Raw genomic sequence first — 26,852 nt, forward strand, 5'->3', positions numbered from 1 at the left:
CTTGAAACATCGCTCTGAGGCAATGAATAGAAAAACTGCGTTTCGGTCTCTGTAAATAAGCCTGACAGGTGGTTTTCTGCACATTTATACAAACACGCACCTTTTTACCTGCAGTTCATTTTATTCTTCTTCTTGATGCTCAACAGTGACTCCCACACCTTATTGGACTAATCTTTGCTTGTTTGCAATCATTTAAGAAACCTTTATGGGGCTTTTGAGGATTTTCCACTTGGTGATTGTGACTGCAGTGAAAGGTTTATATGCAGGAAGCTGACGTTTTTGGCTGATCACTCCTCCGGTGTAATTCCTCCAACCTCAAAACAATGTGAAATGAGCACCGTGGGCATTGAGTAATTTTTCCTATAACCCATTGGTCCTGGGAAACATCACTTCCTATACACTATAAATATTTCTGGGAATTACCAAAAGTATCAGGTGTTCTGGGCAGGAAGTGTGAAAGCTTTCACTGGATGAGTATTAAATCATTAGCTCTATATCTGAAGGCTGAAAAACAGGCGTGTAATTCCACGGAGCTGCGTGGGATCGGCCTTTTAAAGATCCTTGTTGTGCTGTTGCAGAAGACCTATTTGCAATGGCCCCCTTGTGTCACATAACACGTAATTTATTGGATGCTTGGTTATCGCCCTAATGCTGCTCCACTCAAGTCTCATCATTTAGCGTTGCTCTTGGCAGCAGTTGCTACGCTTTGGGCTTTTACCTGAATGAATACACCCTTGAGTGTCCTAAGTTTCTCCCTTGTCTGAGTGAGATTAAGCTTCGTAAACACGGGGAGGTGGAAAATGAAGCTGGTGCCCTCCAAAACTTGAACTTCTTGACCTACATGATTATCCTTTTCACACATGGAGCGCTAAAACGGCGCTGCAGCGTGACGGACACTCATTCGTTCTCACAACTGTCCCGTCAGCAGAGCAGCTGACATGAATTCCTGCAGGCTCTCAGATGCTGATGTCACTAACAGAATGAATAATTAAGGTCTGTGCTGCTTGAAAGCATTGGCTGGGCAATTTGAGACTGAGGAGTGACATGTAAACTGTGTGTTGTTCTTAATTTTTGAGCCTTGAAAGTAGCGATTGAGACCAAAAATTAATCGAGAGCGAGCTGAGTGCCACTTTCACGGACTTCTATACGGTTGTTTTAAGAAATCCGCAACTGCTTTACTTTTCAGACCCACAACTAACATAATTTATTACAGTTTGTACTGTTTGATTTACACATAATTTTAATGCTTTTTTATTAGTGCAGGTTTAATAACTGCTGTAAATCACTTTGGTTCTATTTTAGCACAAAAATGATGCAAAACTTTGAAATGCCAAAGTTTCTTCACTGAATGAACCATTAAAATATGTCCTTGAAATCACTCCCCTTTCAAACAGTTCCTCCTAACATGTCACATACTGTGGATTGGTCACAATAATTAGCTTTGGTTATCCATATTGTCAGGGTGAAGGTTTGTTCAGTGGAGTTCAGTAGGACTCCTTCAGCATCTGAAATGAGACCATGGACATACCGTCTCTAACCACTGCGACCGAGGGACGGTCAGAAACTTTTGTTTGATGTGTTATACATCTTAAAAGGGTGTATTTTTTGTCTCGAACCAAGGTTATACCCCCAAAACCGAACACCGAGGTCTCAGAAGAAGACCGCATAGGAGTAGAGGCAAGAATAAAAGCAAACACTTCTGACTGGTGCAGCTCGAACTCTGACAAACCACCTGAAGGCTGCTTATAAGGCTGCTGTGGTGGAATCGTGAGCTGGGCCTGCTGTTTTCTTTTTTTCTCTGTTGGCGCTTGAAAAAAAGAGCCTAATATGGTCATGGAAGCCCCACCCAACTTTGCTGTTTGAACTTTTTGTTTGCGAGGGACAGCCAATCAGAAGAAGTTTAGCTTAAAGGAGAGCTAAATTAGCTTGTGTCACACAGAGGATGATTGAGGGGTTGCACCAAGGCCCAGTATACATCGTGGACTGTAAATCATTGAAATTACGTTGATTTGAGGCTTTCAGATTTTGATACAGAAAAATTCCTGATTGAATTTTTCTCCAGTCAAAGTTGAAGTTTTGCTGTTTGACAAATCTGAGAAGCCAGACTTGCTCTTCCAGCTTTCAGGACGCAGGATTATTTTTATTTCTGTATTTCAGGCTACAAATATGTGATTGGGTGATGATGTGGAGCAAAGTTAAGATGTCGGAAAGTATTTGAATTGTTGTCAAATCTAATCTGGGCGCCCAAATTCGTTCCAGTTTTATATTTTAAGAGTATTTTTATTGAGCAAAACAGTTTCACAAAGTAATGACTAAAGTTGGCACTGGATGTCCTTTAAAACATTAACCACTGAAATATTCTTGGTAAATGCACAAAGAACGGGCTCCAACAGCATCTCATTTTCTGCATAATTAAACTGTCAGTTTTGTTCCCCCCTTTTGGAAAAACAAGCAAGAAAACTTTAAAGTTTAAAATGATTTAGATAAAAAGAACAAACCCAGTGAACATAACTGTACAAATCCTAAATAAAGAATTAAAATGTATAGTAATGACATTTATATTTACTCAGTTATTCCTTAATCATATAGTATCTATAGTTCAAAAAGCCTGTTTTTACACATCATTTGAACAGTATTTCTTTAAACCATAACTGTTAATTACAAAAATGCATTATAACACTCTATTATATTGTTTATGCAGTAATGCACAAACAATAGAAATGTTCAGATTTTTATTTGAAGCTTCTATAGATAACAATAAAATAATAAATGAATAAATTATAAAGAATTGCAGCCATTAAACTCAGAAACAGGACAATTATAAGAAAAGTGTGCTTAAAGTACAAAAGTCAGTATTTGTAAAGCTTTTTTTCTTGCAGGTTATTGCTTCAAAGATGCCTCACAATCCAAAAAGTCAATAAAAAATTCAATTTCAAACTTCATGTAATGCACAAAACACCATTAAAATACAATAATCGAATTAAGATTAAAGAAAAATAATATCTGCAAAGTATACTCAATCGAAAACCAAGCTGAGCAGGCGTGTGACATGAACAATGTTTAAGTATGTTTCACTGTTTGATCCCAGGTAGCAAATGTCAGGTGTGTCCACAGGAACATTTCAGAGCCGGGGTTGGAAGGTGATTAATGTGAGAGGAAATTTAAAAAAGAAACAAACTTAAGATTTATTGTTACTGTAACGTGTGTCGGTCCAAAGATAAATAGTTTGAGGTCAGAAACATGTGTTTCATATATGCTCTGTCACTGGTTAAACCTCCTGCAGACCCTGTCTCAGCACCCTGATTTCAAAGAGTAGAAATATTTTTAAATGTAGGTTTATATTGGTTTACTTAACTAAACGTAGGTGTGAACACATTTTTATGAATATTAATATAAAAATTCAAACAATATTGTGTAATTACAAAAAACTAAAAGCTGGATACTGTTGAGTCCAGCTCCTCCCGGGTTGAGTCTGACCTGCTGCTGACTGTGCAAACCAAGCTGTCACTACGATGGGTGATGAAGTATTTTGATGAAGACTCACTTCTCTGAATCCTCTGCTTTGAACATTCAGTTGCTCCTGATTGCAGTACCTGCTGGAACCACCCCAGTGTTTAACCTTTAGACCTCTGTTTTAGTTGTTTATGTCTTACTCTTTGATCTTGTCGCCACACTCTTGGCTTCAGACCTTTTGATGTCGTTTTTTCTGTGTTTAGTACCCTCCTGTTAATCATTCCCATCCTTTTGTGTACCAGCATTAATGCCATGCCTTTTCAGTGGCTCGGGGTCGGCTTACCTTCCCAGATCCCCTCTCTGGGGTGGTAAAAGCCCAACTGGAATACACAACAAACACACCACCACAGCAAACTCTGAGGAACAGGACTTGGAGACATTTCTTCACCAGTCTCTCCATACTCCCAAAGCACTGACCCCCGTAAGATGCAGTCAAATGCCTTCTCTTATGCTTGATTTCGACTTGAATCTGCAATGAAAATCAAGCAAGTATGCAAAAGACATGTAGACTGGTGGGGCAAACCCCTCCACATCTTCGCGTGCCCTCAAGAGGATACAGAGCTGGTCCAGTGTGGCACGACCGTGGTGAAAACTGCATCGCTGCTCCTGGAAGTTTGACTAACAGACTCCACATTGCTCATTAGTTCAACCAGAATAGTTTGTCACTGTCAGCCAAGTTGTGTCTCAGAATCACGTCTCTCCTCTATGCAGATGATGTGGTTGTTTTGGCGTCACTAGGTAGTGACCTCCAGCACGCTCTAGGGTGGTTTGCAGCTGAGTGTGAAGTGGCTGGATAGGTAGCGTCACTCACATGCATAAGTTTGGTGGAGAGGTACATCACCAGAGGTGGCTAGGATCCCACTAAGGTGGACCTCCACCTCACTTGAAAGGAAAACCTACAACTCCTAGTTTTACACAACCTAATCAAAATTTAGAGGTTTAAAAATGGGATACAGCGTTCTTAGAGGTAAACATGACCAGGGATTCAAGAAAAAAAACCCTCCTTTTACTACATACCTGTGATGGCTACTGCCATCTGCAACCAGAGTAACAGGTGGCCGAGAGAGTGAACATGGAGCTTTGTATTCATGCTCTCCTGAGGAGTTTGAGGAGGAGTCAGAGGCCGTGTTCATCAGCACCACTCACCAACAGCCCATCAGTCAGTTATCTGGCATTTCCTTCTCCAGCTTTAATACTGATATCAAATTAAATAGGCAGTAACAGCTGTGTCAGGCAATTGCAGAAACTGGATGTCTCACATGCTGTTGTTATAGAGATCCAGTTTCAGTGCCTTTAAAAGGCCAAGCAGAGGACATAGTCTTTATAAAGTCATCACCCTACCGCCTCAGTGCTATAATAAAAACTGACCAGAAATCTCGTAGGGTACGTGAATAAATTTCTAATGTGTGTCTGCGCACATCATCACCATCATCATCCCTCTCCCTTCTCAGTCTCACTTTTCATTCCCAGGCCTCCTTTTTGAAGTAGACCGTTGAGAGCAGACATGAGCAGAGATACTGCAGGGGGAGAAAGTGGGTGAATGCTGAGCACAGTTATGCAGCAGTCAGATTCTCGTCTTGGTTTAGCATCCCCTTTCAGATTTTTAGATTTTCTAGGAATATCACTTGCTTTTTTAAAATCTTAGTAATGGTTATGTCCTCATTCCCTGTCTATTTTTTCTTATGTAACACTGGCTCTGATGCACCAGTGCGTTTTAGGGCTGTAGCTGTTGGTTGGTCCAGACCACAGACTGCATGTAAAGAAGTGTCAACACTTCCTCTCACCTTACAAAGCTCAGGCCACACTAGTGAAAAAATGGGTGCTGTTATGTCATTTGCAGGACTTCACTGTGTCGATCAGGTCTGCACCTTTACCTCCTCCTGCTCAGTTATTATGTTGTCTCTCAGTGTAACTGACTAAATTCACTCTTTTGATGATTGTGGTTCTAATGTCATCATTAAGTGGATATTATAGCTCAAATATAGGTTTGTGTTTCCTGTTTCTGCTGTTTACTTCTGGCTCTGCAGAGGGAGGAAGAAAGGACTTGAAGGCAAGTGTCAAAAGCTGCAGTTCCTCTGGTGGCCACATGAGGCTGACTTCAAAAGTAAGTGAGTCTTTAGACTCTCACATTGAAATTCCCAACTTAACAGTGTTAAAGCTTGTGTTTACACCCTGACAGTTTGGCCTCTATGAGTCGTTTTGACCTTCATCAAAAGTTTGATGAAGTGCTGGAAAGTTAGAGGTGGGTCCAGTTTGATTGACAGCTGTTCTGACAAACCATCCAAGAAGTTTGTGCTTCAGTGTTGGTAATTGAAATTCTAGCATTTTATCAGATTGTTTCTTAGCACTAATTTACAAGCATGTGTGTCTGTGTGGTCCACCCATACAGCTTTTGGTAACCAAGTTTTCTCCTCAGTGATGGTCATCTGTCTGTTTGGGTTTTCAGTCATCCTGGTCATGGTAGTTTTAAACACTTGAGCTGAAGGCAACTGGATTTCGTTTTGGTTTCTTTCACCTCTTGCATGAAAATCTTCCTCTTCTAAGGGGTTAAGGTTGTCACTTAATGACAGCTAACCCTGCAGAGGGTTTAGTTTCGATGTATTTTCTCTCGTGATCTCTCCGCTTTTCACATCTGAAGTTCAAGAGAAACCAAAGAAGGCTTTCAGATGAGAAGTGAAATGGCTTCAAGAGCCTAAAAAAAGGAAGTCCAGTTGCCTTCAGCTTTCAAGTGCTCAAGACAAAAAGGCAATGTTGGGTGCTTTAAAGTAGGATCGGGGAGGTGGTCAGTAAACGACTGATGACATCCCACTATGCTGGAATTTATACATACAGGTGTGATCGGAGGGTTACTTCATCTAGCCCAGAGATCGACCTCAGACATAACTCATCATGAGTGGCAACATTACCCACCACCCTAACTCTATATTTTAGAAAAAAGGAAATAATAGAAAAACATTTTGGGGGTAAACAAAAAATATCAAATAATATTTTTTCAGATATGATGTTTTCTATTTAATTTATGTCTCTCTCTTTTGTTCTGTTAATTAATCCATCAAATTTTGATCAGTTTAGATGGATTAAGATGAAAAGTATTATTTAATGTTGTTTTGCTCCCTGAGAAATGATGTCATTGTTTGTTATGTTGTAATAAGTTAGCTTAATAAAAGAAAACCCTAATGATCTAAAGAGTAATTCAGTGTTAACATTTATTATTTGGGTTATTCAGATGACAGTCCTCAACCATAGTTAAGGGCATTAAAACAGTGCATTAAATACAGCTCCAGACAGCCGTTGGATACACAGAGTGTAAATTGTTTGGCTTGTATTTCCAGCATTAAACAGTGGCTTTAACTGAAAATAGAATCATTTGAATCAGCTGTGTATTTGGATAAAAAGTCCTGGTTTGTGTAAAGATTCCAGAACCACGACAAACATCCAAACTTCAGCCTCTCCGACTCCCGAGGCTGTCAGCACCAAGTCTGGGTCTTTCTATATCTGCCTTTTTCTAAATTACAACCATCAGCTGTCTGTCTTTTTTCATTTCACAGGTCAGCCCTCCATTTTACATGCTGCATCCATTTCACTGAAACTGTGCCAGAGATCACTTGTTACTTTATAAGACGGGGAAATGATTCACCCATCCTGGAGCAGGGAGGTGATCTGTGACTCCCTTCCTCCCTGCACCGCAGCGAGGGAACGGGTTTGTCAGAGCTGCGTCTGAGCTGCAGCGTTTTATTCTGAAACATTTATGAGGTTACATAGTCCAGAGAGAGGAGGCACAAAAAACCCCACTACCAGGAAAGCTTCTACATATACACTGCTTGATATGAGCTAAAACATCAGTGTATGTGACCCATTTATTAAAGGTTTATACACTGCTAAGTAAACCAGGTGAAGTTAAAAAGGAAGACTCTAGATGAGCTGGTGGGGAGAGGGAGGTCGGGGCAAACCGATAAGTGATCGAAGATCGACGAACACAAGAAGTTGTCACTGCCTCGTCATAACAAGCTGTTGTTAACGTCTTAAAAAGTGCTCCTCATATCTGTCTCACTCCCAGGCAGCAGCTTTTCCATGATTTTTAAATGAGGTGAAAACAAAGAAATGATGGTGTTCAGTGCCCTAGACGTGGAACAGGACAAGAATTTATCCATCGTTTTCAGATCAATACCTGCAAGGCAGGTTTAAAAGATCTCAACCCTAATTAAGACAAATACTACAGAATCTAATTATAGTTATATTTAAACTACAAGTATGAGTTTAGTTACTTTTAATGTGAAAGCACAGCTGACATTTACCAGCCTGATTATTGGCTTGGTTCGATGTTTGGGTTACTTCACTATTTAACCTGACTGTGTGCTCATGGTAGCATGAGAAACAGTTCCTGGGAGGCATTAACAGATATCACAGATGGAAGTGGACACCGTTAGGTTTAAATATAAGAGCTTCCTCTGTGTTTTTGGATGAAAACACCTTTTAAAGGTCCATTTTCTCTTCTTGTGAAGGTGCACGCTTCTCCTGCAATAATCACGATCATTTCGTTTGATCTTGTGTCTGATGTGTTGAGAGGTCTGTTCAATTATGTTAGAAGCTCTCAGAGGTAATTCTGATAATTCGCCCTTTCACAAAGAAAAGTAAAGTATAAAAAGTGTTGTGGAGACGCGGTGTTGTTTATTTCGAGTCCTTTCATGTTGTCCTTTGAAAGCCGTCAAATTTCCTGGATCGCTGTGTTCACACACTGAGCCGACAGCAGGCTTACAGCAAAACAGAAAGCGCCGAGCTTCTGTTCACCATTTTGTTTTTCTGGATAAAGAAACATTCCCTGAAACAAATGGCTCTACAGTTACAGAAAAACAACAAACAGAGCTTGTGTGTGAGCTTTCATTACAACCTGAAAGGTATAGAAGTGAAAAGTTATCCAGCCCCAGCTTACAGAGTTAACACAAAGCTCTTCAGGCAACACAAAGTACACTCTAAAAAAAGATCTGCTGGCTTAACGTAAAAAAATTAAGGTAACAATTTGCATGGATCTTTTTAAGTTACTTCAGCTTAGCCACTATAGCGTAAATGCCACAAGAGTTCTCTAGTTAGGCAAACTCTATTCCTTACGTACAAACAACATGATTTGCTTTGTCCTCTACAAGCTTAATTAAGTTGAACCAACTTAATTTTAATTGTTTAAAAAATTACTCCATTTAGTTATTAAAACTTATTTTTTTACTTTTATTCTACTCAGAAATATCCATGCAAATTGTTACCTTAATTTTTTTGAGTACTAGTAACTTACAATAACTTATAACTTACAATTATACAATAAATTACACATTGAAATTCCAGTTTTATGATCAAACTGTTTATTAGAACACCAGTCCACCATTCCAGACTCATTGACATTTCAATAGCAGACAAAATTGTTGCCTCCATAAAATAAATGACATAAAACACCCCTGTAAATCTGTCTCAAAAAGACTGAACATTTTGACAGTCATGCTCTGATTCAAGTTTGTTTGTGTTAAAGTGATAGTTTAGGTTTTTTTAAGTATGAAGTACATTGTGAGTGTATTACACACAGTAGACAGCAGTCAGCACATTCCTGCCACCAACACGCACGATAGGCTCAGTTTGTTTGTGTGACTTTGGTAAATCTGAACTAACCCGAACTAACACCAAAGTCACCAAATAACACAATTACACTTACTGATCAAGGCAGCAGGAGACCAGCAACTCCTGTGTGCTGTCAGGTAAAATTGCTGTTTTTGTCCATGGACGCTGGTGGGCCAGAGCGATTGAAACAACAAGCAGTAGAACTTCTCTTTCCTCACAGAAAAGGCTGTCTGATAGCAAAATAAAGCAGTAAACATATTCTTGATATAATGTACATTTAAACTGACATCAGTTTTATTAGGATGGAGGCTCATCTTGCGTGCCGGTGGCCCCGTCTGCTTCTCCGTAGGTGGAGCTTACTGACTGCCATCTACTGTGTGTAATACACTCACAATACATATGTACCTCATATACAGCCTCACTTCAAAAGAACCGAGCTATCCTTTTAAAGTGCATTATTTTTAACTAGGTGTACTTAATGCTCAACGCTCAACTTTACACCTACTGCCTACTGTAAAGTATGTAACACAACACATTGCAAACAACAGTGGAACATTTCCCGTTTAATTTGAGGATAGCCTCACTCTTCACATTTTTTAGTACAACAGTTTACTTTTTAGTGACATTACCTTAGGACTGGCTTTCAGATCATCCAGCTCGAGGAATATCTTTTGAAACACTTCAAAAGTGTTTTTCAAAAGTGTTTTTCAGTTCTTTTGGGTAGCTGAGGTTGAGTGCATATATCAGCCCCATTAGCAAGGCACAGGCTCTGGGTACATCCAGGTCTGCTAGGACTTCTGTTCCTTCAAGTATGATCCTTGCGCTGGCTGGATCAGACGTTGTGGCACCTCTGGTTACAATCTTCATCACTTCATTGGTAATATCCCCGCCACCATCCTGGTAGATCAGAATCAATATAAATGTTTTAAGTAATCATACTTATACATGAGAGTAACACAAAATAGGGCTGCAACTAACAATTTTCTCGATTATCTGATTATGTCTGTGAAGGTTCTCTTTGCAAGCTCCTTTGACGATTATCTGATTAGTTGTTTGGTCCAGAAAATGTCAGAAAATGGTGAAAAATGTCAATGTTTCTCAGAGCCCAATATGATGACCTCAAATGTCAAACATATTCAGTTTGCTGTCATAGAGGAGTAAAGAAACCAGAAACGATTCACATTTATGAAGCTGAAACCAGAGAATTTGGACTTCTTTTTCTAAAATAATTACTTAAACCGATCAATCAATTATCAAAATAGTTGCCGATTAATTTAGAAATCAATTAATAATAGATTAGATCGTACCTCTAATACAAAGTATAGTCATGTCTGATTTACCTGCTCTTTGAAGAGATCCTCCTCCTTTTCCCTGAGATACACCACTAAGCCACGGATAGCGACCTCTCGCCTTCTCTCCACAGAATCGTCCTGTGAATAAGAAAAAGAATGTCGAACTGCTCTTCGAGGAGGATGGGTTTTTGATAATTACATCCAAAAAAAAAAAAAGAAAAAAGGATTGACTTTATATGGCCTGAACTGTACCAATTATAGATTTCCAGTGATAATCAAAATAATGAATTGATCATTTCAAAGAGCCATTTCTCTGAAATGATCAATTCATGAACTTGAAAAATCCAGGTAACAAATAGAAAAACTGCAAAATCTTGCAAATTACTCTGCCAATCATGATCCACATCACCTATAATTTGTTTTATTATTAAGTATTTATAGTTTTAATTGATATTTGTGCCTCAAGCTCTAAACAATAATTTGACATAGTTGAGTTGTAAACAGCTACCTTTTAAGACTCAATATCACCTATTGGAAAAAAAAAGTGGATTATCCTATTTGAAATAAACTACATTTCATTCATTCATACCTCTAGCAGCATGTTCTGGATGCGCCGAATGCGCATTTTTGCAGCCCCTCCTCTTGAGGACAGCAAGGACATTATTTTCTGAGAGTACTGGTCCAGCTTTTCCATGAATGTTGTCTCCAGGTTAACAGTGGTGATCCTTCTGAATTCTTGGTTTATCTGTATAAAAAAAAGGCACAAATAGGCACAACATGTTAATGTATACAATTTACTTTAAAAGAATACATACTGCAAATTATCTTATGGAAAAATATTTACCTGAACTGCATCAAAAAGAGCAGGCCATCTTTCTTTCAGGTCATTGATTTTTGGTGCTTGATTGACAACTTCCTGCCTGCGAATGGAGAATGTTATGTTATGTTTCCAAATCAAAGATATTTTTTCTTAAGTGATACAACTGCGCTTATGTATCTGCAGTTAACACCCAAAAGAGCAAAATTATATTTTATGTGCTAATGCACACTCAATGTAATGTCATTAAAACAACTAGTTTATGAATGTTACTTAAGATCTTTCCTGTGGCGTTTCTACAACATGGCGTTCGCTTCCTCGCCCGCGTTTTTTGACTGAACTTTGACACAGGCTGTTCTTCAGCTAGGGCTCAATTAACAAACTTCAATCTCACATAAAAATAACTCTAGGACTTAAACATCAAAATGCATCGATGTTAAACCGAATGTATACTCAGTAACCTACATTTGTTTAGTCATGAATGTAAAATGGCCCAGCCTTTTGCTGGTCAAACCTTCATCAACGCTGCAACGATTTCAAAGTAGAAAGAAGAAAAACATGTATTACCCTGTCTTTGCAGAGTTAAAACTACTGCTACAGAAGCTCAGTGTCAATTAACACCATTTGGCTGCCACCGTAAAACAAAACTTAACAAAGACTAATGTTACGGTCGAATTACTTCACAAGTTAGCCAGAAGTGTAACGTTACTAGCTTATCACCACCACTCGCCGAGGAAGAGTTTAGTGTTGTGTAAAAAGGATTTCTTGCAGTGCGTGTTGATAGAGTTAAAGTTAGAGTTATTAGTAGTGATGGGACGTTCTGTATCGAGGCTTCGGAGCGTGTGTCGAGTAATGGAGGGGGCGTTTCCGCGAAGCGCGTATCGAGGCTTGCTTCATTTATGGGAGGAGCTGAAAATGATGACGTCCGAAGCCTCGCTGCCCGGCTGTACCACGTGACTGGTTCATGAAGCGGTTCGAACTTTGCCGCAAATAATCATTTTCCATACTGCCAGCATAAATATACACAGTATACTGCCATCACTACAATATACATGTTTTACACACTCCTTTTGTTGTTGACATTTACAGGCTGTGTGCAAAATGCCACACTCTTCAAATTCATGCCAGCTATTATTTTTTACGTCCAGTAGGTGTCCTGCTAGAGCAAATGAAGCTTCATGAAGCTTCGCGTTGGGGTGAACCAATTGGATGAAAAGCTCCAGTGCTTCATGGGGCTTCATCTGCCCATCACTAGTTATTAGCTGCTGTGAATAAAACAAGGCAAAAAATTGTACTCACCACAAAGCTTTAACGTTTGATAATGTTCCGTACAAAATGCCGCTTCTCTGCTTTCTCTCTTTGCCTCCGTTTCTTTCGATCAGTGGTCTGAGAGCACAACATGTCCGGGCAAGTCAGCCTTGTACTCAGCTTTTAAAGGACGCTTACGAGATTTTTAAGTTGTATTAACTGAATACACTTTCATGTTAAGTTAACACAGAAATGTCTGTTCAAAATCGATATATTACTGAGCTAAGACTGTTTTCTTTATTTTCATTTTGACCAACTCATTAAATTAAGTTATCAACTGATTACAATGTGTACATGCAACAAACTTAATTTTTTATGCAGAAAAAGCTATTAATTTTAAGCTTTACTTACTAACCCCATGAATCATTTTTTAGAGTGTAAGGAACTTGGGAAGGTGAACAGACAACAGAGAAAAAGCAAAGCACAGGTGAAAACAATCAGGTGAATAAGTGCCTGTAAAATGTGAGCTGGTGTCATCGTTAGGTTGAACTACACAATTTAATTTTTTAGCAGTGGAAAGAGGTGCAAGGTCCCCAAAACGATGAATTCTGCTGTTCTTTCAGATAATGCTGCGGATGATGGACACGACAAAGGGAGGTGACATGTTGTATTTATAAAGTACCAAATTTCAACAACAGCAGCCTCAAGGTGCTTTTATTGTAAGTAATAATACAGAGAAAACACTTGGTGACAGTGGGAAGGAAAAACTGCCTTCTAACAGGAAGAAGCCTCAGACAGAACCAGGCTCAGGGAGGGGCGGGGCCATCTGCTGCGACTGCTTAGGTGGGGGTGAGGAAGACGGGACAAAGACATGCTGTGAAAGAGAGCCAGAGCTCTAGTGGCAGAGAGTCATGTTGGGTTGCAGCGTGTGAGCTGTGTGTGTTTGGTGACTGATCCTCTTTTACATACTTTTCAGTTTACTGACCAACACCTGAGTTTTGTTGTTTTCTTTCTTTGAATGGTGATGGCAGCTCGTCCGTCTCTTTTAGTTTAGTTATCAGTAGAAACGTTAATAAAACCTGTTAATTTAACCAGTCTCCTTTTTTCAACCTGGACACTTTTTGTTACTCTCCCTCATCCCCTGGACCTTTTTAGGGGAATGTAACAGGTGTACAAACACATAGTGAGTGAAGCCTATTAAGCCTATTGCAGCATAACAAAGGGGGGATTCAAGGTCACCTGGTCCAGCCCTAACTGTATGCTTTAGCAAAAAGGAAAGTTTGAAGCCTAATCTTTTTTTTTTCCCTCTTTATATATAAAGTTTTGCACATGTAATTTGACATATCAGGCCCAATACAGCAAGTACCAACCGATATAAAGACATATATCAAAACAAATTAGGCCATTAAAATTCAGATGATAACAATAAAACAGAAAAAAGAAAGAAAGCAGTGAAGTGAAAGCAATAATATCCAGTTGCTTACGACTAAGGTTCAGGGTGGCGTCCTCAGAAACACCAAAAATGGCAACTAGTGGACATGGTTTGAGAGTAACGCTCAAAACACGAGAGAGCACTTCAGAGTAAAAAGTCCAGTATAATTGAAGTGACGGGCAGGCAAAAAACATATGAGTTAAATCACAGGGGGAGGTGTTGCATCTGTTGCACAGGTCAGGTATGCTGGGGTATATTTTAGATAGTCTTGAAGCCTAATCTTAAAAGTAGAGCTAGTGTCTGTCTCCTGAATCCAAACTGGAAGCTGGTTCCACAGAAGAGGGGCCTGAAAACTGAAGGCTCTGCCTCCCATTCTACTTGTAAATACTCGAGGAACAACAAGTAGGCCTGCAGTGCGAGAGCGAAGTGCTCTAATAGGGTGATATGGTACTACAAGGTCATTAAGATAAGATGGGGCCTGATTATTTAAGACCTTGTATGTGAGGAGTTTGAACTCAATTCTGGATTAAACAGGGAGACAATGAAGGGAAGCCAATATAAGAGAAATCTGCTCTCTAGTCACCTTCAGGACTCCTGCTGCACCATTTTGGATCAACTGAAGGCTTTTCTCATCTCTGGTCATAAATTGGTGGCGTTTCTCAAGTCAGCTGCTGCGACTCATTTATGCATAGGTGTCTGAAGGAGCCTGCACCATGAAGCACTGGTTGATCTCATTAGTGTGATGGGTACGTCACTCTAAACTTCCTATTTGTCAGTGAATGGGTTATTGAGGTAAAGATTCCTGCTTTAAACCAGCTCATTAACTTTCCCCAAAGCTAGCCTTAGTCTAACCAATGAGAGAAAAGAAATAAAGTGCAAAGCAGAAAGCATCCCACAGTGTCCCGGCAGGCAAACGTTCAACTTGTTTATGTTTTTGGTTTAAAAAGTGGAACCATTATGTGTTAAAGGCCACGGCATGAGGGAGGGGACATCAAAGGACACCTCAGTGTGATGGGGAGTCACAGAAGGAGACTGCAATCACATATTATGCTTTGAAAGTTCACACTTCATGTCTGATTTGGGGTTTTTACATTTTATTTGGCTTTGTTTTCACTTACTTTTCCTTTTGCTTCCTTAAAAACAACGTTAAGTTTAAGAAAGGCTCCAGATTTAGAAAATTTACCTCCTCAGAAACAAGGACACAGGAAGATGCAGAGGTCAGAAAGATGATCTTTAATGGGAGGAGTGGAAATAAGAAGAAAATGTTCGTGCTGTTTATGTTTATGAGAAATGTTATAGATTACTCTAATGACACTAAACAGTCCATACACAGATTTATGCTTCACATCAAAGTGACCCTAAAATCAATTCAAAATACAGCTTATCATGTATTTCGATATTGTTCTTTAGTTCCCACAATATTTCTTTAAAGTATTTCCCCCACTTGTGTTTATACTTCTGCCAGCATCTTTACTGTTACTCTTCAGGATCCTCTGAGTGCTCTGTCTCCTGTTTATATCTCTCTGGTATAGTGTAGAGTTTGTTTCTGGGTGTAATAGATCTTTAGGTCCGTGGAAAAGCTTTGATATTTTGAACCACTTACCCGCAGTATGCCAAACCCCACCCAGAAATACCCGACATCGTGAACAGCGCAGGTTTAATTGGCTATATGAGTGCTAAAGAGCGGCTGGACTGAGCTGTAAATGATCTCAGACCCTGGCATCCACCCTCACCTGTTTCCTTCAAAGAGATAATGTGATGGCCTGTCGTGTTAAGTTGGTGCGTCAGCAGAAGATCTGACAATCTGTGTTTGGATATGCATCTCTGCCTCAAATCCATCCTTTCAATGACATCACTCACCACCCCTCCCATTGGACAAAGTGACCGTCAGTCCGAGGCACTGACCAATGACTGCCCGGCAGTGCATCTGAGGGAGGTGTGGCAGGTGCAGTGCTGTAGCCATGGCGACAGTGGATGCTGAGCACTGCCACGACTTTGTGTAGGCAGAGTCTGAATGGGGATGACATCACTCAGGGAGACGGGAGAAAAACAACATCGCCTTCAGTTCCTGTGTCTGTTTTTCTGCCCGTGACGATAACACCAAATGTTATTTGGAGGAAGATGCAAAACTAAAGACGGTCGTTTTGTTAGAAATCAACTTTGAATCCCAAAGCAAAGCCAGAAACTGGCCTCTCTCTTTTGCTGTACGCAAAAAGATGACTGCAGAAGAAAACCAGTACTGATACAATCTTCTCCATTACAGGACAAATGTTTTGGAAACTGTTTGAAAAATGAGTTTTGGCTGAATTTTATATTTAGGAAACCTTTGTACATATGTGTGATTAAAGAAATATGACACTTTATTAAAAGCTGAGGGGAAAAAACAAAATAGAAATCATTAAAAGTTATAAAAATATATTTTTTAACTGCAAAAATAAAAGATCAAATTCATTAATGCTGATTAAATCACCATGAAGTACAGAATCTCTAGAAATAAAATTCAACAGAAAAATATTCTTAAAATACTTAAAATTCAAAAAATTTGTTCATTTTAAAATACAACAGTCACAATAAACAGAAGAACGTGACAACGCTGTGTTTACTGACTGTTTTATTTAGCTGCATCAGCCCAGTTACACCAGTTTGTGCGCTGGTTTTTCCACCATGAAGGTTTTAATGTCTCATGTGACAAGATGGGAACAAACAGCATACCCCTGATGTTTAGATGCTCCTCCTCACTGAATCTCTCTCTCTCTCTTTCTCCTTCTCTGGTTGTGACTCACGCTCTGGGCATGAGGGCCGGCCCCTCCTTCAGATGACATCAGAGGGCTTGAAATAGCTGCTGCAGCAGCAGCAGCAGCAGCATTAGAGCTTCCAGTCATGGGATCCTGCTGTGAGGCCTGCAACCCAGGCAGCTACTTCCAGCTGAGGAGGGGAGTGAGACTGGGAGGGGTGGGCCATAAAAACAAAGAGACGGGGGAGATAATGAAGTGACAGGAGCAACAAATCAGAGGGGTGATCGGCTCAACATCCTTTCAGAGCTACTCTCACTCAGAAGGGGTCCAAAATATGAGAGCGGCAATTGTGTTTGGTCAAACTGAACACGTGTACCTGGATATTTTTCATTTTCACTGGTTTAATCTGTCGTCTTTGTTTCTTACTTTGCAATAAACCAGTAACATGAACTAATTCATGGTACATAATATAGCTGCAAATATGTCAACCATATATGTGGTTATAACAGTAGTTGCCCATAATAAACATGGCAACGTTTCAAAGAATGGATGCCAACGTATGTAGAAATAAGCTTACACAGACTGATCTCCACACTCAGAATCCGACTGTTTTTTCCAATCCTGGCTCTGTATGATGTCACTGAGAGCTAATGCCTCATAACAAAATATGAATAGCTCAGGTTTATGGACTCGAATTGTGACATTTGATCAGGACAGTAAAAATGTGTATGTAATGTATTTCTCTGCAACACCTACTTTTTACAGATAAAAACTGGGGATGTGTCACCGTGGCAACCAAGAAAACAGCTTTAAAGGAAGTGCCAACGATTGTGTCTTAACCCAGAATGTGTCCTGTTTCATTCCTAACTCTAACCAATGGTTTTTAATACTAAATTTAATCAAAGCACACATTTAAACGTTAAAAAAATTAATAATACTTGTGAAGTGATTTACTCGAGCTCCACCATCAGCTCCTCCTGTGCCCGCAGCCTTCTCCAGCCTCCAACCATGAACTGTTTCACCGTTTGAAAGTGGAAAATCCTGATTTCATGAACATGGATTGTACATATGAGACCGGACGGATTTAAAGTCAGGGTCAGACTGTCTTCCCGTCTCGGGCACACAGCTCTGGTTGCGAGCAGTGGCATCCACCCACCTGCTGCTTGGGCCTCCTGTTTGAGAGGGGCGGCCTATCAGAAGAACGTTGGTTTAAACTGTGAGGACATAAACAGCTCACATGAGAAAGAAGATGAACTGAGATTCCACGTCAAGTATTTCTGTTTATGCATGAACGGCATGCATATTTGCATTAAATCCTCCAGCAGAAAGCAGAGAAATAGTATGGAAAGATTTCATTACCCTCATGTTCTCAGTTTACCTCTCACTCCTCATGCTTCCCTCACACCCAAACACTTCTCTTTATCCCTCCCTCCGCTCTCACATCACAACCTGTCTGTGGATGAAGTGACAGAGTGTGAACAAAAGAAAACAGCCTTCCACCGAGACCGAGAGAGAGACCCTCCTGTGCAAGAGAAGTAGGACAGGAAACGTGAGGACAGTGAACATGTGAGTAACACGCGCAGACATAAACAGTCAGGGTGTGCTGCTGTTAGCTATCTGCAGCCATCACAACACCAACAGCACACCCATCCATATTCCCCCTGCCTGCCGCTCTATCTGCACACAGGAAATGGACCTTACAAAGTAAAGGCTAGATTCTCACTCTGGGCTGCCTGGTCTGTGTCTCATAACTGCACTCAGTCATCAGTAAACAAAAAGAATGATTTAAAAAAACCCAAAACATCTTTTTTTTCTCTAAAGTTCGTCTAAACGTTTGAAAAAATTCATAAATTACAGTACAACCTCAATTACTAGTGAGATGCTGTGTGAAGTGTAAATGAAAACAGAATGCAATGATCCGGAAATCAAATAAAACCATATTTTATTTACCATAGAACAAAACAAAAGGTTAGCTCTTTTGGAGTTTTAAGGCAGCAACACATCCTAAAAAAAGTTGAGTGCTGTGTGGATCCCCTCTTCTCTGAACAGCAGTCTGTAAACATCTGGGCACTGAGGACACTCAGCTGGACTCTCAGGAGATGATAGATGATTCTAGCTGGTCTGCTTTCTTGCAACTGTATATATAACTTTGGATTATACAGATTATACAGTATGAGTATGTCAAAAATGTAGACTCTCAGGAAAAAGTAACATTTTTACACTTAACATCACATAATCTCTATTTATTACACGTGCAGTGAAATATTTCAAGCAGTTTTTATTTCGATCTGGATGGTTTTCATACAAATCTAGAATCCAGTGTCTTATTTGAATAGTTTGTTTTGAGTTTTAGTATATTGTGTATCTCTTGGACTGTTTCAATAAACACCACCAGAGTAATGGGTTGCGGTTGATGATCATGAACTTTGTTTGTTTTAGCTGCTTTCCACCCGATGGAAAAGGACCTCCCTCTTCCTTCTCCTTTCCCCTTATTACACATTATCAAACGAAAGATAAGAAACACCCAAAAATACAGGTGAGTTATCAAAGCAACCTGGGCTGTGAGTAACACCCCAGCAGCTACAAGCTGAGCACCTCTGTGCCAAACCACACTGATGCAGTAATTCATGATAAAGGAGCCACAAATAAGTATTGAGTGTGTAAATGAAAATACTTTTTAGAAGTTATAGATATATTTATATCGAATAAAAACATGTCAAAAGTATGGCCTGGGGACAAAAGTGATCTGCCAAGAGTTCCACAACCCGACCTGCTGGGGGCTTTGCTAAAGGGCAGTAAATCAGCTTAGATGACAGTTTAGTTTTCTGTGAATTTTACAGGAAATCATGGAGCAGACTGCCAGTACTTTTTCTATCATTTTACAGATCTGTTTCGTAGACTATAAACTCGTGGAGACATGCTGATGTGTCTCTATTATGGTCATTTGTGCAGATAAGTGCTTGACAATAGGCAATCTCGTACACACGCACACCTTCATACACCACGTTACTTTTTGCATAATGCTCAGTATTTTGCACCTTTCTATTGTCTCGTGTCTGTGTCGTTCTGTTCTGTCTGCTGTTGCACAGTGTTTGTTTTGGGGGTTTTGCAATTTTTGCACTTTGCACTTTATGTAGTCCTGTGTAGATTGTCTGTTATATGTCACATGTAGCACCGCGGTCTTGGAGGAACGTTGTCTCGTTTCACTGTGCACTGCATCATTACACATGGTTAAAATGACAATAAAGCCACTTGACTTGAGTTGTATTTATTATCAGGTGTTTCTCTGCTTGGTGTGGATCAAGTTTTTATTTTTTGCTTTGACTCTACCATCTTGAGTCTTGTTGCGTTTAAGATTCCTTTATGTGTAATTTTGTTTGTCCCCTTTGTCACAGTACTGGGTCTTGTCCAGCTGCCACAAGGCAAAAGACAGGGTACACATCTTTAATTGATGTGAATGTTCTCAGAATGTATTTCTTTATACTAACAGAGGATTCATTCTGAGGTATTTGTTTTTACAGGTTATTGGTAATATTAGTTCTCTGGCCCCTCTAAATTGGGCTGTTTGCGCCCCACAAACTACAATAAGTTTACCAGCCTCTGATATAAAAAGTCTAAAACAGTTTCAAATCAATATTGAAAACTATAACTTGGAAATCTATATTAATATTATGCATTTATAGTCCTGCAGCTTAAGAGAAAAGCAGAATGTGGGATAAATTAGAGGCTGACAGGCTGCTTTGTGCTTGAAAACAAGCCAGCCACCTCAAGGACATGAAAATATGAGGCTGTGTGGGCATCAGCATCACAAGCTAGACAGATAGAAAGCACCGTGGAGAGAATATTTATCTAAGTATGTACTGTCACAGGAGCTCCCGTCATTACAACAAATGAACTGTCTGTACTTTACCAAATGATTCATGCTTAATAAGCTGTGCAGCTGCAGGTCAGATAATCTTTCTGCAAAATAAAAGCTCCAGAGCTCAGTGACACCTTTTAAATGGTCAGTACACTCAAATCAGCATAAATACACACGGTGTGACTCACCCATAGTGGGTTTGAAGCATCGCACAAAGTTCTCCCAGGTTTTGGGGATATTTCCTGCCACAGCCTCATTTGTGCTGCTCACTGCAGAGCAGACTCAACACTTCACAGAGTCCGACAGACGCGTCTTCTGGACTGAAACGCACAGCTTTGTTAAATAAGATTTTGTGGCATTATGCGGCACGCCGAAGTTTTATCTGGCTTCTGCTTTCAGTTTACTTTGATACACGATACACACTTGACAAAGTTTTCAGCCAGTAAACATTTGTGAGTGTTTGGGCAATTTACAGGATCTGATTAAACAATAAATAAATGTATTAGTTGATTAATGATTAAATTATATAAGGTGATTGTCTGATTGTTGGGATTTTCACTAATATTACGACGTCTGTAGCTTACAAGATAAAGTGCTTTGATGCAGCTACAGTTATAAATTGATTAAAACTGAGCCTTTAAAACCTGAACCATGAAATAACTGCCAGAAATCTTTCATTTTTTGATGATGGAGTGTTTGTTGAACCTTTAGACAAACTATATAAAAATATATATCAAATTTAAATCTGCATATATGAGTTTTAATTTGAATCACATTTGCTACATAAGCAATATTTTTGCAATGTAGTTATTAAAAATGTGTCATGCAATTCATATCATTTTGGGGGGGGGGGTAAAAAAAGTCATGCTGATCATGTAGAAGTCTCAGAAACTCACAAAACACATGGATCAAATATGATATACTTGGATTTGAAGGGTTAAACTGTTTACCAGTGAGTAGCACAGAGACCTCCAGCTAAAGCAGGTTTGGGTGACCTGTACTGCAACTGGTTGAAGGCAAAGAGAAGAAAGAAAAGGACAAAACAGAAATTAGAGGAGAGAGAAGACATGGGATCCAACATTGTATTTAAGTAATGAAATATTATTGTCACATAATTGCTGCAATGTCTGTCTATGAAATTATCTTACTAAAATCCCGATTAAATTATTTTAGCTCCATTTTTGGTCTCCACCAGCTAAAAAGAACTATCAGGCTTCTCATTTATTACTTCTGCAGTTTCCTCTTTGCTGGTTGGTCTGTCTGCCACACGCTAAAGTTCTCATTTATCTATTAATTAATGCTTCCAAAAACCATTATAAGAAAGTGTCTTTTGGTGGAAAAGACAGCCAGTCTTTCTCTTGTTTCACTGACATGCCAAAAACTGAAAAAAGTGTATTTTTTAAAGAAATTACAGCTTCCTGAGATCAAAGCATTGATATTTCACTGTGTGGCAGCCTTTTTTGTGGAATAAGTTTACATTTCTGTGTCTTCTGATGACTTTAGGCTGGAGTAGTGGGTGTAACTGTAAATAAATAAAGAGACCAAGGATGGAATAATACAGAAGCTTGAAGAAATGAAGGTAAACAAGAAGGTTTTTGAACTCATCTGAAAACATAACAGAATGACTTTATGGTTAAATGTATGTCTTCTGTTTGGAAAGTTATGTGATGAATATGGGCTTAAACTGCAGAGTCTTAGCTTTCATTTGAAATTATGACATTTTTAAAGATGCACTGTTATTTTAAGCAGGTGGGCAGTCTAGAGATGATTCTGTATGTGGCATTTTGTTTACTGTGAACCTACAACATGTGAGCTTACGATGCAAATTAAATTGTTCATCCTTACTGGGTCTGAGCAGAGACATGGCAATTAGAGACCAGAGAATCAGAGACATTTGGCGACTTGGAAACAAGAGCTGGTGATGTGAAGTGGGTGGGTGGGTTCATTTCAACAGCTATCACTTCAAGTCCTTGAATTTCATCAGCTTTCTGTGATCTGGTTGCCATGTCGCTGCTTGTTATTTACTGTGTGGAAGCCCCGAGACAAAATCAACAGTTTAGTATATTCTGGGGAAAAAAGAAAGAACAACACACTTCTTATAATACTTTTCTTAAAATAAAAGGCCTGGATAATAGAAAACAACAGCGGTGGATGATTGCAGGAAAAGCAAGTCTCACTAAAGACAGCTACAGGCCTGGGAAAGCATCTAAAAGAAGCAGACGGACTATTTTGCAGTTTTCTTGTTTTTAGACGGCTGTCATTGTTTCTTTCATTGTTAAAAACATTTAACAGTATATTAAAATTATTGTACTTCCTTAACTGTTTATGCAATATCTTTGTTTTTTGCACTTTAATATCAAATAACTGATATGTATATTATTATACGTAATATATTTTGATATTTAAAATATGACATGTTTGTTATTTGTACTACTGTTTCTGTTGAGTCATTCTGAGTCATTGTGTGTGCGTGATGCATGTAAACTCCTGAGGTTTATTCCACAGACCTTACATATATAATGCACAGTTATTCTCATAATACAGACATTCAAATTCAAATAACTCCTTTACTTTGAGCTATTGCAGGTTAAACAATTGTGAGTGAGAACAGACTGAGCGGCTGCTGGGAGAGCGGTAGTGAGATTCATTCGTCACCTCGGGCCTTCACACTCATCAAATATGATTAAAAAAATACTTTTATGAGAGAGGAGGAAAGTGTTCCAGTCTTCTTTTATCCATCATATTAAATTTAAATACCAATCCCCCCACTGCACTGTCTTTATCTTCATACCATTGCAGGCTATAGTCATTTTAAATAATCTGTTTAAAGTTGTTTGCAAGGAATTCACATTTTTTATACTTTAGCAGAATTCTTGCCTTTGTTGTTGAGATACCGTCACATGTATGACCATGATATGGATATGATGATACTGAGGGAAGTAAAGATCAGTTATAAAACAGCAACCTTTCTGTTTGAAGTACTCGCTGTGTGTCAGTCTAACTCACCCAAACAGAGAATGATTAACCTGTGAGATAAAAGCAAAACTGTTGTGAGAACAGAAGAACCAATATAAATCTCAGCTGAAACTGAAACTCTTGGGACTGCATTCAAAAGTGAACATTGTAACATTGTACTTCACTCGAGTAAACCAGAAAACAGGAGGAAAAAACTTAACAAAATATTGTAAAAGAAAATTTATAGGGCAGAACTTTTATTTTTCCTTCTTTGTGACCCCCATTAAACATCTTAAGACCCCTCATATTTTAGGGTATCTGTACACAGTGACATCGGCTTCTAAATCAAACAATCAATTTGAAGTGCAGAATTTTGGGTTTATTTCAAGGGGTTTAAAAACAATTTTGCATTAACTGTTTAGGAATTGCCATCATTTTTATTCATATTTGAAATACTTTGCAATTAAAGACCACCTGCTTTATTTGAGGGTCTTTCTGCCTTCAGTTTTGTCTTCAGTCTCTCATATATATATATCTCATAATATCTCATTTCTTTGCTCTGAGAAACTCTTGGACTGCTTTTGCATTTTGCTTTGGTTTATTTATCCATGTCCTCTCTGAAGCACAGTCCAGTCAGTTTTGTCTGACTCTGAGCAGAGCGTACAGCCCAGTACACGTCACAATTCATCCTACGACTATCTGCCGTCACATTAATAAACACTAGTGAGCTGTTTCTACATGCACGCTCATACATAACAATCCCCCACCATGTTTGCCAGATGATGTGGTGGTATGATCTCTCTGTTAGGTTTCATTTGGTTTGAACTGTTGAAGTCCTCCTTCATTTCCATTATTGGACATCACGTTCTAACTTCCAGTGAACAGCTCCCAAAATCCAAGTTCAAGTCTTGGAATCTTTTCTCTGCTAAATGTTTCATGGAATAATGAGGGGAAAGGCCTCACTTGACCATGAAACTGAGAACAGTTGAGTGTCATAGAAGTGAAGATAGTCACAGTGTAACTGCAAAACAAAACAAAACAGCCCCGAAGCTCAGAAAATATAGTCAAGAAATCTGAGGAACCTGTGCAGACTAAATTTATTCATCAATAAACTGTCAATTCCCAATCCCACAGTATAGTCTTGTTTAATTTATATAAAGCTTCCCCGCCTTAAAGAATTCACTGTTTGTCACTTGGAGACCTGCTAAAAATAATTAGAATTATTTATATATATATTTATGACCCTATGCCCTTTGGCACTGAGCCAACAGTCAAACCGGGTAAAAGGAAGTGCGGCTGCAGTCGATGAAACACACAACTGCTGACGTCCGACTCTTCAGCTGCACAAACCGAAAACAAAAAGCACTGTCACCTGCAGTTCTTTGTGTTTTGAAGAAATGACCTGACAACCCTCCACACTTGCACATCAGAAAGGAGACTCGTGAATTTCATGCCTCAGTAATTGTTTTACATTTAAAGCCTATATTTCCTGCAAGGCCTGTAATACTCAATGAAGAAGTTTCGCCTCTGTGGTAAACTGTCAAAGTTCATTTCATCACCTTTCACAGACATGACATCCACCACAGACCAGTTCCTCTTTCAGCTGCATCCCTGTTTTAAATGCTCCAGGCCAGTGCTCTGGTCTAATTTACATTATCACTTTCAGGGCTTTTTATGGTGCTCAAATAAGCACATAACCATTGTCTAATTTTTGCATTCTTGTTGTTTATCCGTGCTCACAAAAAAATGTATAAGGGAATAACCATTTAAACTAACTCACCTTAACAGTTTAGTGCACAAAGACAGAAAAAGTATATTTATTACAGTCAACAGTTACAGACTTTGAATCTACGTATCAGGACATGATAAGCAGTTGTCTGGTCCTTCGCAGGTTTTCAAATGAGGCAATCACAGCTTTAGAAGAACAACAACACACGACATATTACACTTTTTTTTTTATTTGGTAAACTGTAAGCCGAATAGCAGAAGCAGTGTGTGAGAAATGAAGAACATCCCATGATTCGCTTTTAGAGCAGCAATCATTTTGTTGAGTGTCAGTGTAGCTCACTGGGCTGAGCAGGTGACCCATATGCTGCAAGGCTATTTGCAGAAAGCTGAGTTTGATGCTGTCCCAGGCAGATTTACTGTGCGTCCCCCCTTAAAGCATCTCTATCAGGTTGAGGTCTGGACTTTGATAGTGCCAACGCATCAGCTTGAGGTTTTTTCATTTTCACTTATTCTGTTGCCGTGCTTGGCATCATTGTCCTGTTGCATGACTCAGATCAGCCAAACTTTAGCTGTCAGACAGATGAGCTCACATTGATTCTAGGATACTGTGATACACAGAGGAGTTCATGGTCGACTGCGAAACAAGCCTAAATCATCACCCGTCCACCACCGTGCTGATAGTTTGTGAGGTGTTTGTCCTGATATGCTGATTTGGTTTTCTCCCAACGTGGTGCTGTGCCTTATGTTAACCTCCTAAGACCCGAACTCTTCCACGGCATGCATTTTTAATTTCTCTTTGATATTTGGGCATATTGGGGCCTAAGAACGTCAAAACAAAGAATTACCAGATTTTTTTTTTCCTTATTTTTGTTTTTAAGAAAAATAAGAGCCACATATGAGGATATTGGTTTAAAATTTTGATAGAACAGTAGCAGTATAATGTCCTCGTAAGTGGATATCAGGCCCTTGTAGAGAAAAATTGAGTATTTTGGTCTAAATAACCCAGAATGTGATGTCCACATATGTGGATGCCAGGTCCTAGGAGGTTAAACATCACCACTTTGGACTCGTCTGTCCCAAAGGCCATTGTTCCAGAAGTCTTTCTTCAGAACTTTTCAAACCTAAGCTATGGTACTATGTCCTTTTTGGAGAAAAGAGGCCTTCTCCTGGCAAACCTTCCAAACAATCCATAAGAGTTCAGGCTTCTTCTAATTGTAATTTTCACGAGCTTTAACATTTAACAAGCTAACCAAGGCCTGCAGACTCTGAGAGGTGGATTTTTTTTTGTATGGTCTGACCTTGGGGTGAATTTGTGGGAACATCGACTCTGGGGGAGATTGTTCTGAAAAACTGTAGAATGATGGACTTCAGTTCCTTGAAAGTGGCAACAGTTGCTTCTCTCATGGCTGATGTTTATGACGTTTATGGAGGGTCATTCTGATTAATGATTAATTAATCAAGTGATTTCATTAGTAGCACTTGGTTGCTTACTCTTTACATTTCAAAATATAAATAATAAAAGTTGCATAATCTTTAGATTGTATATGTTTAAAAATTTAATATACAAAAAGCTCTCTTACTTGCACACATTCAGAAAAAGTTAATGTGCTACGGAAAATGGCATATGAAATTTAAAATGTAAAAATAATGACACCTTCTGACAAACTGAGAC

The 26,852-nt window shown here is 39.1% G+C and overlaps 1 protein-coding gene across 2 annotated transcripts; it reads right to left on the minus strand.

Annotated features, from left to right (window-relative positions):
- Positions 1 to 8,841: 8,841 nt before the first annotated feature.
- Positions 8,842 to 12,457, minus strand: LOC143421537 (uncharacterized). Of its 2 annotated transcripts, XR_013101217.1 has the most exons (5): positions 11,251 to 12,457; positions 10,996 to 11,151; positions 10,455 to 10,544; positions 9,744 to 10,011; positions 8,842 to 9,344 (listed from the first exon to the last, which is right to left on the minus strand). XR_013101217.1 is itself a non-coding variant. In XM_076891204.1 (4 exons), exons 2-4 carry the CDS (start codon positions 11,098 to 11,100, stop codon positions 9,796 to 9,798), a joined length of 411 nt encoding a protein of 136 aa, XP_076747319.1. In that variant the 5' UTR covers positions 11,101 to 11,151; positions 11,251 to 12,451; the 3' UTR covers positions 8,842 to 9,795. The 2 variants fall into 2 exon arrangements, 1 of the variants encoding a protein (XP_076747319.1); XM_076891204.1 differs by having other exon boundaries at positions 8,842 to 10,011; positions 11,251 to 12,451.
- Between the last annotated feature and the right edge of the window lie 14,395 nt (positions 12,458 to 26,852).

The sequence above is a fragment of the Maylandia zebra genome, linkage group LG12 (assembly GCF_041146795.1).
Source record: "Maylandia zebra isolate NMK-2024a linkage group LG12, Mzebra_GT3a, whole genome shotgun sequence".
NCBI lineage: Eukaryota > Metazoa > Chordata > Actinopteri > Cichliformes > Cichlidae > Maylandia > Maylandia zebra.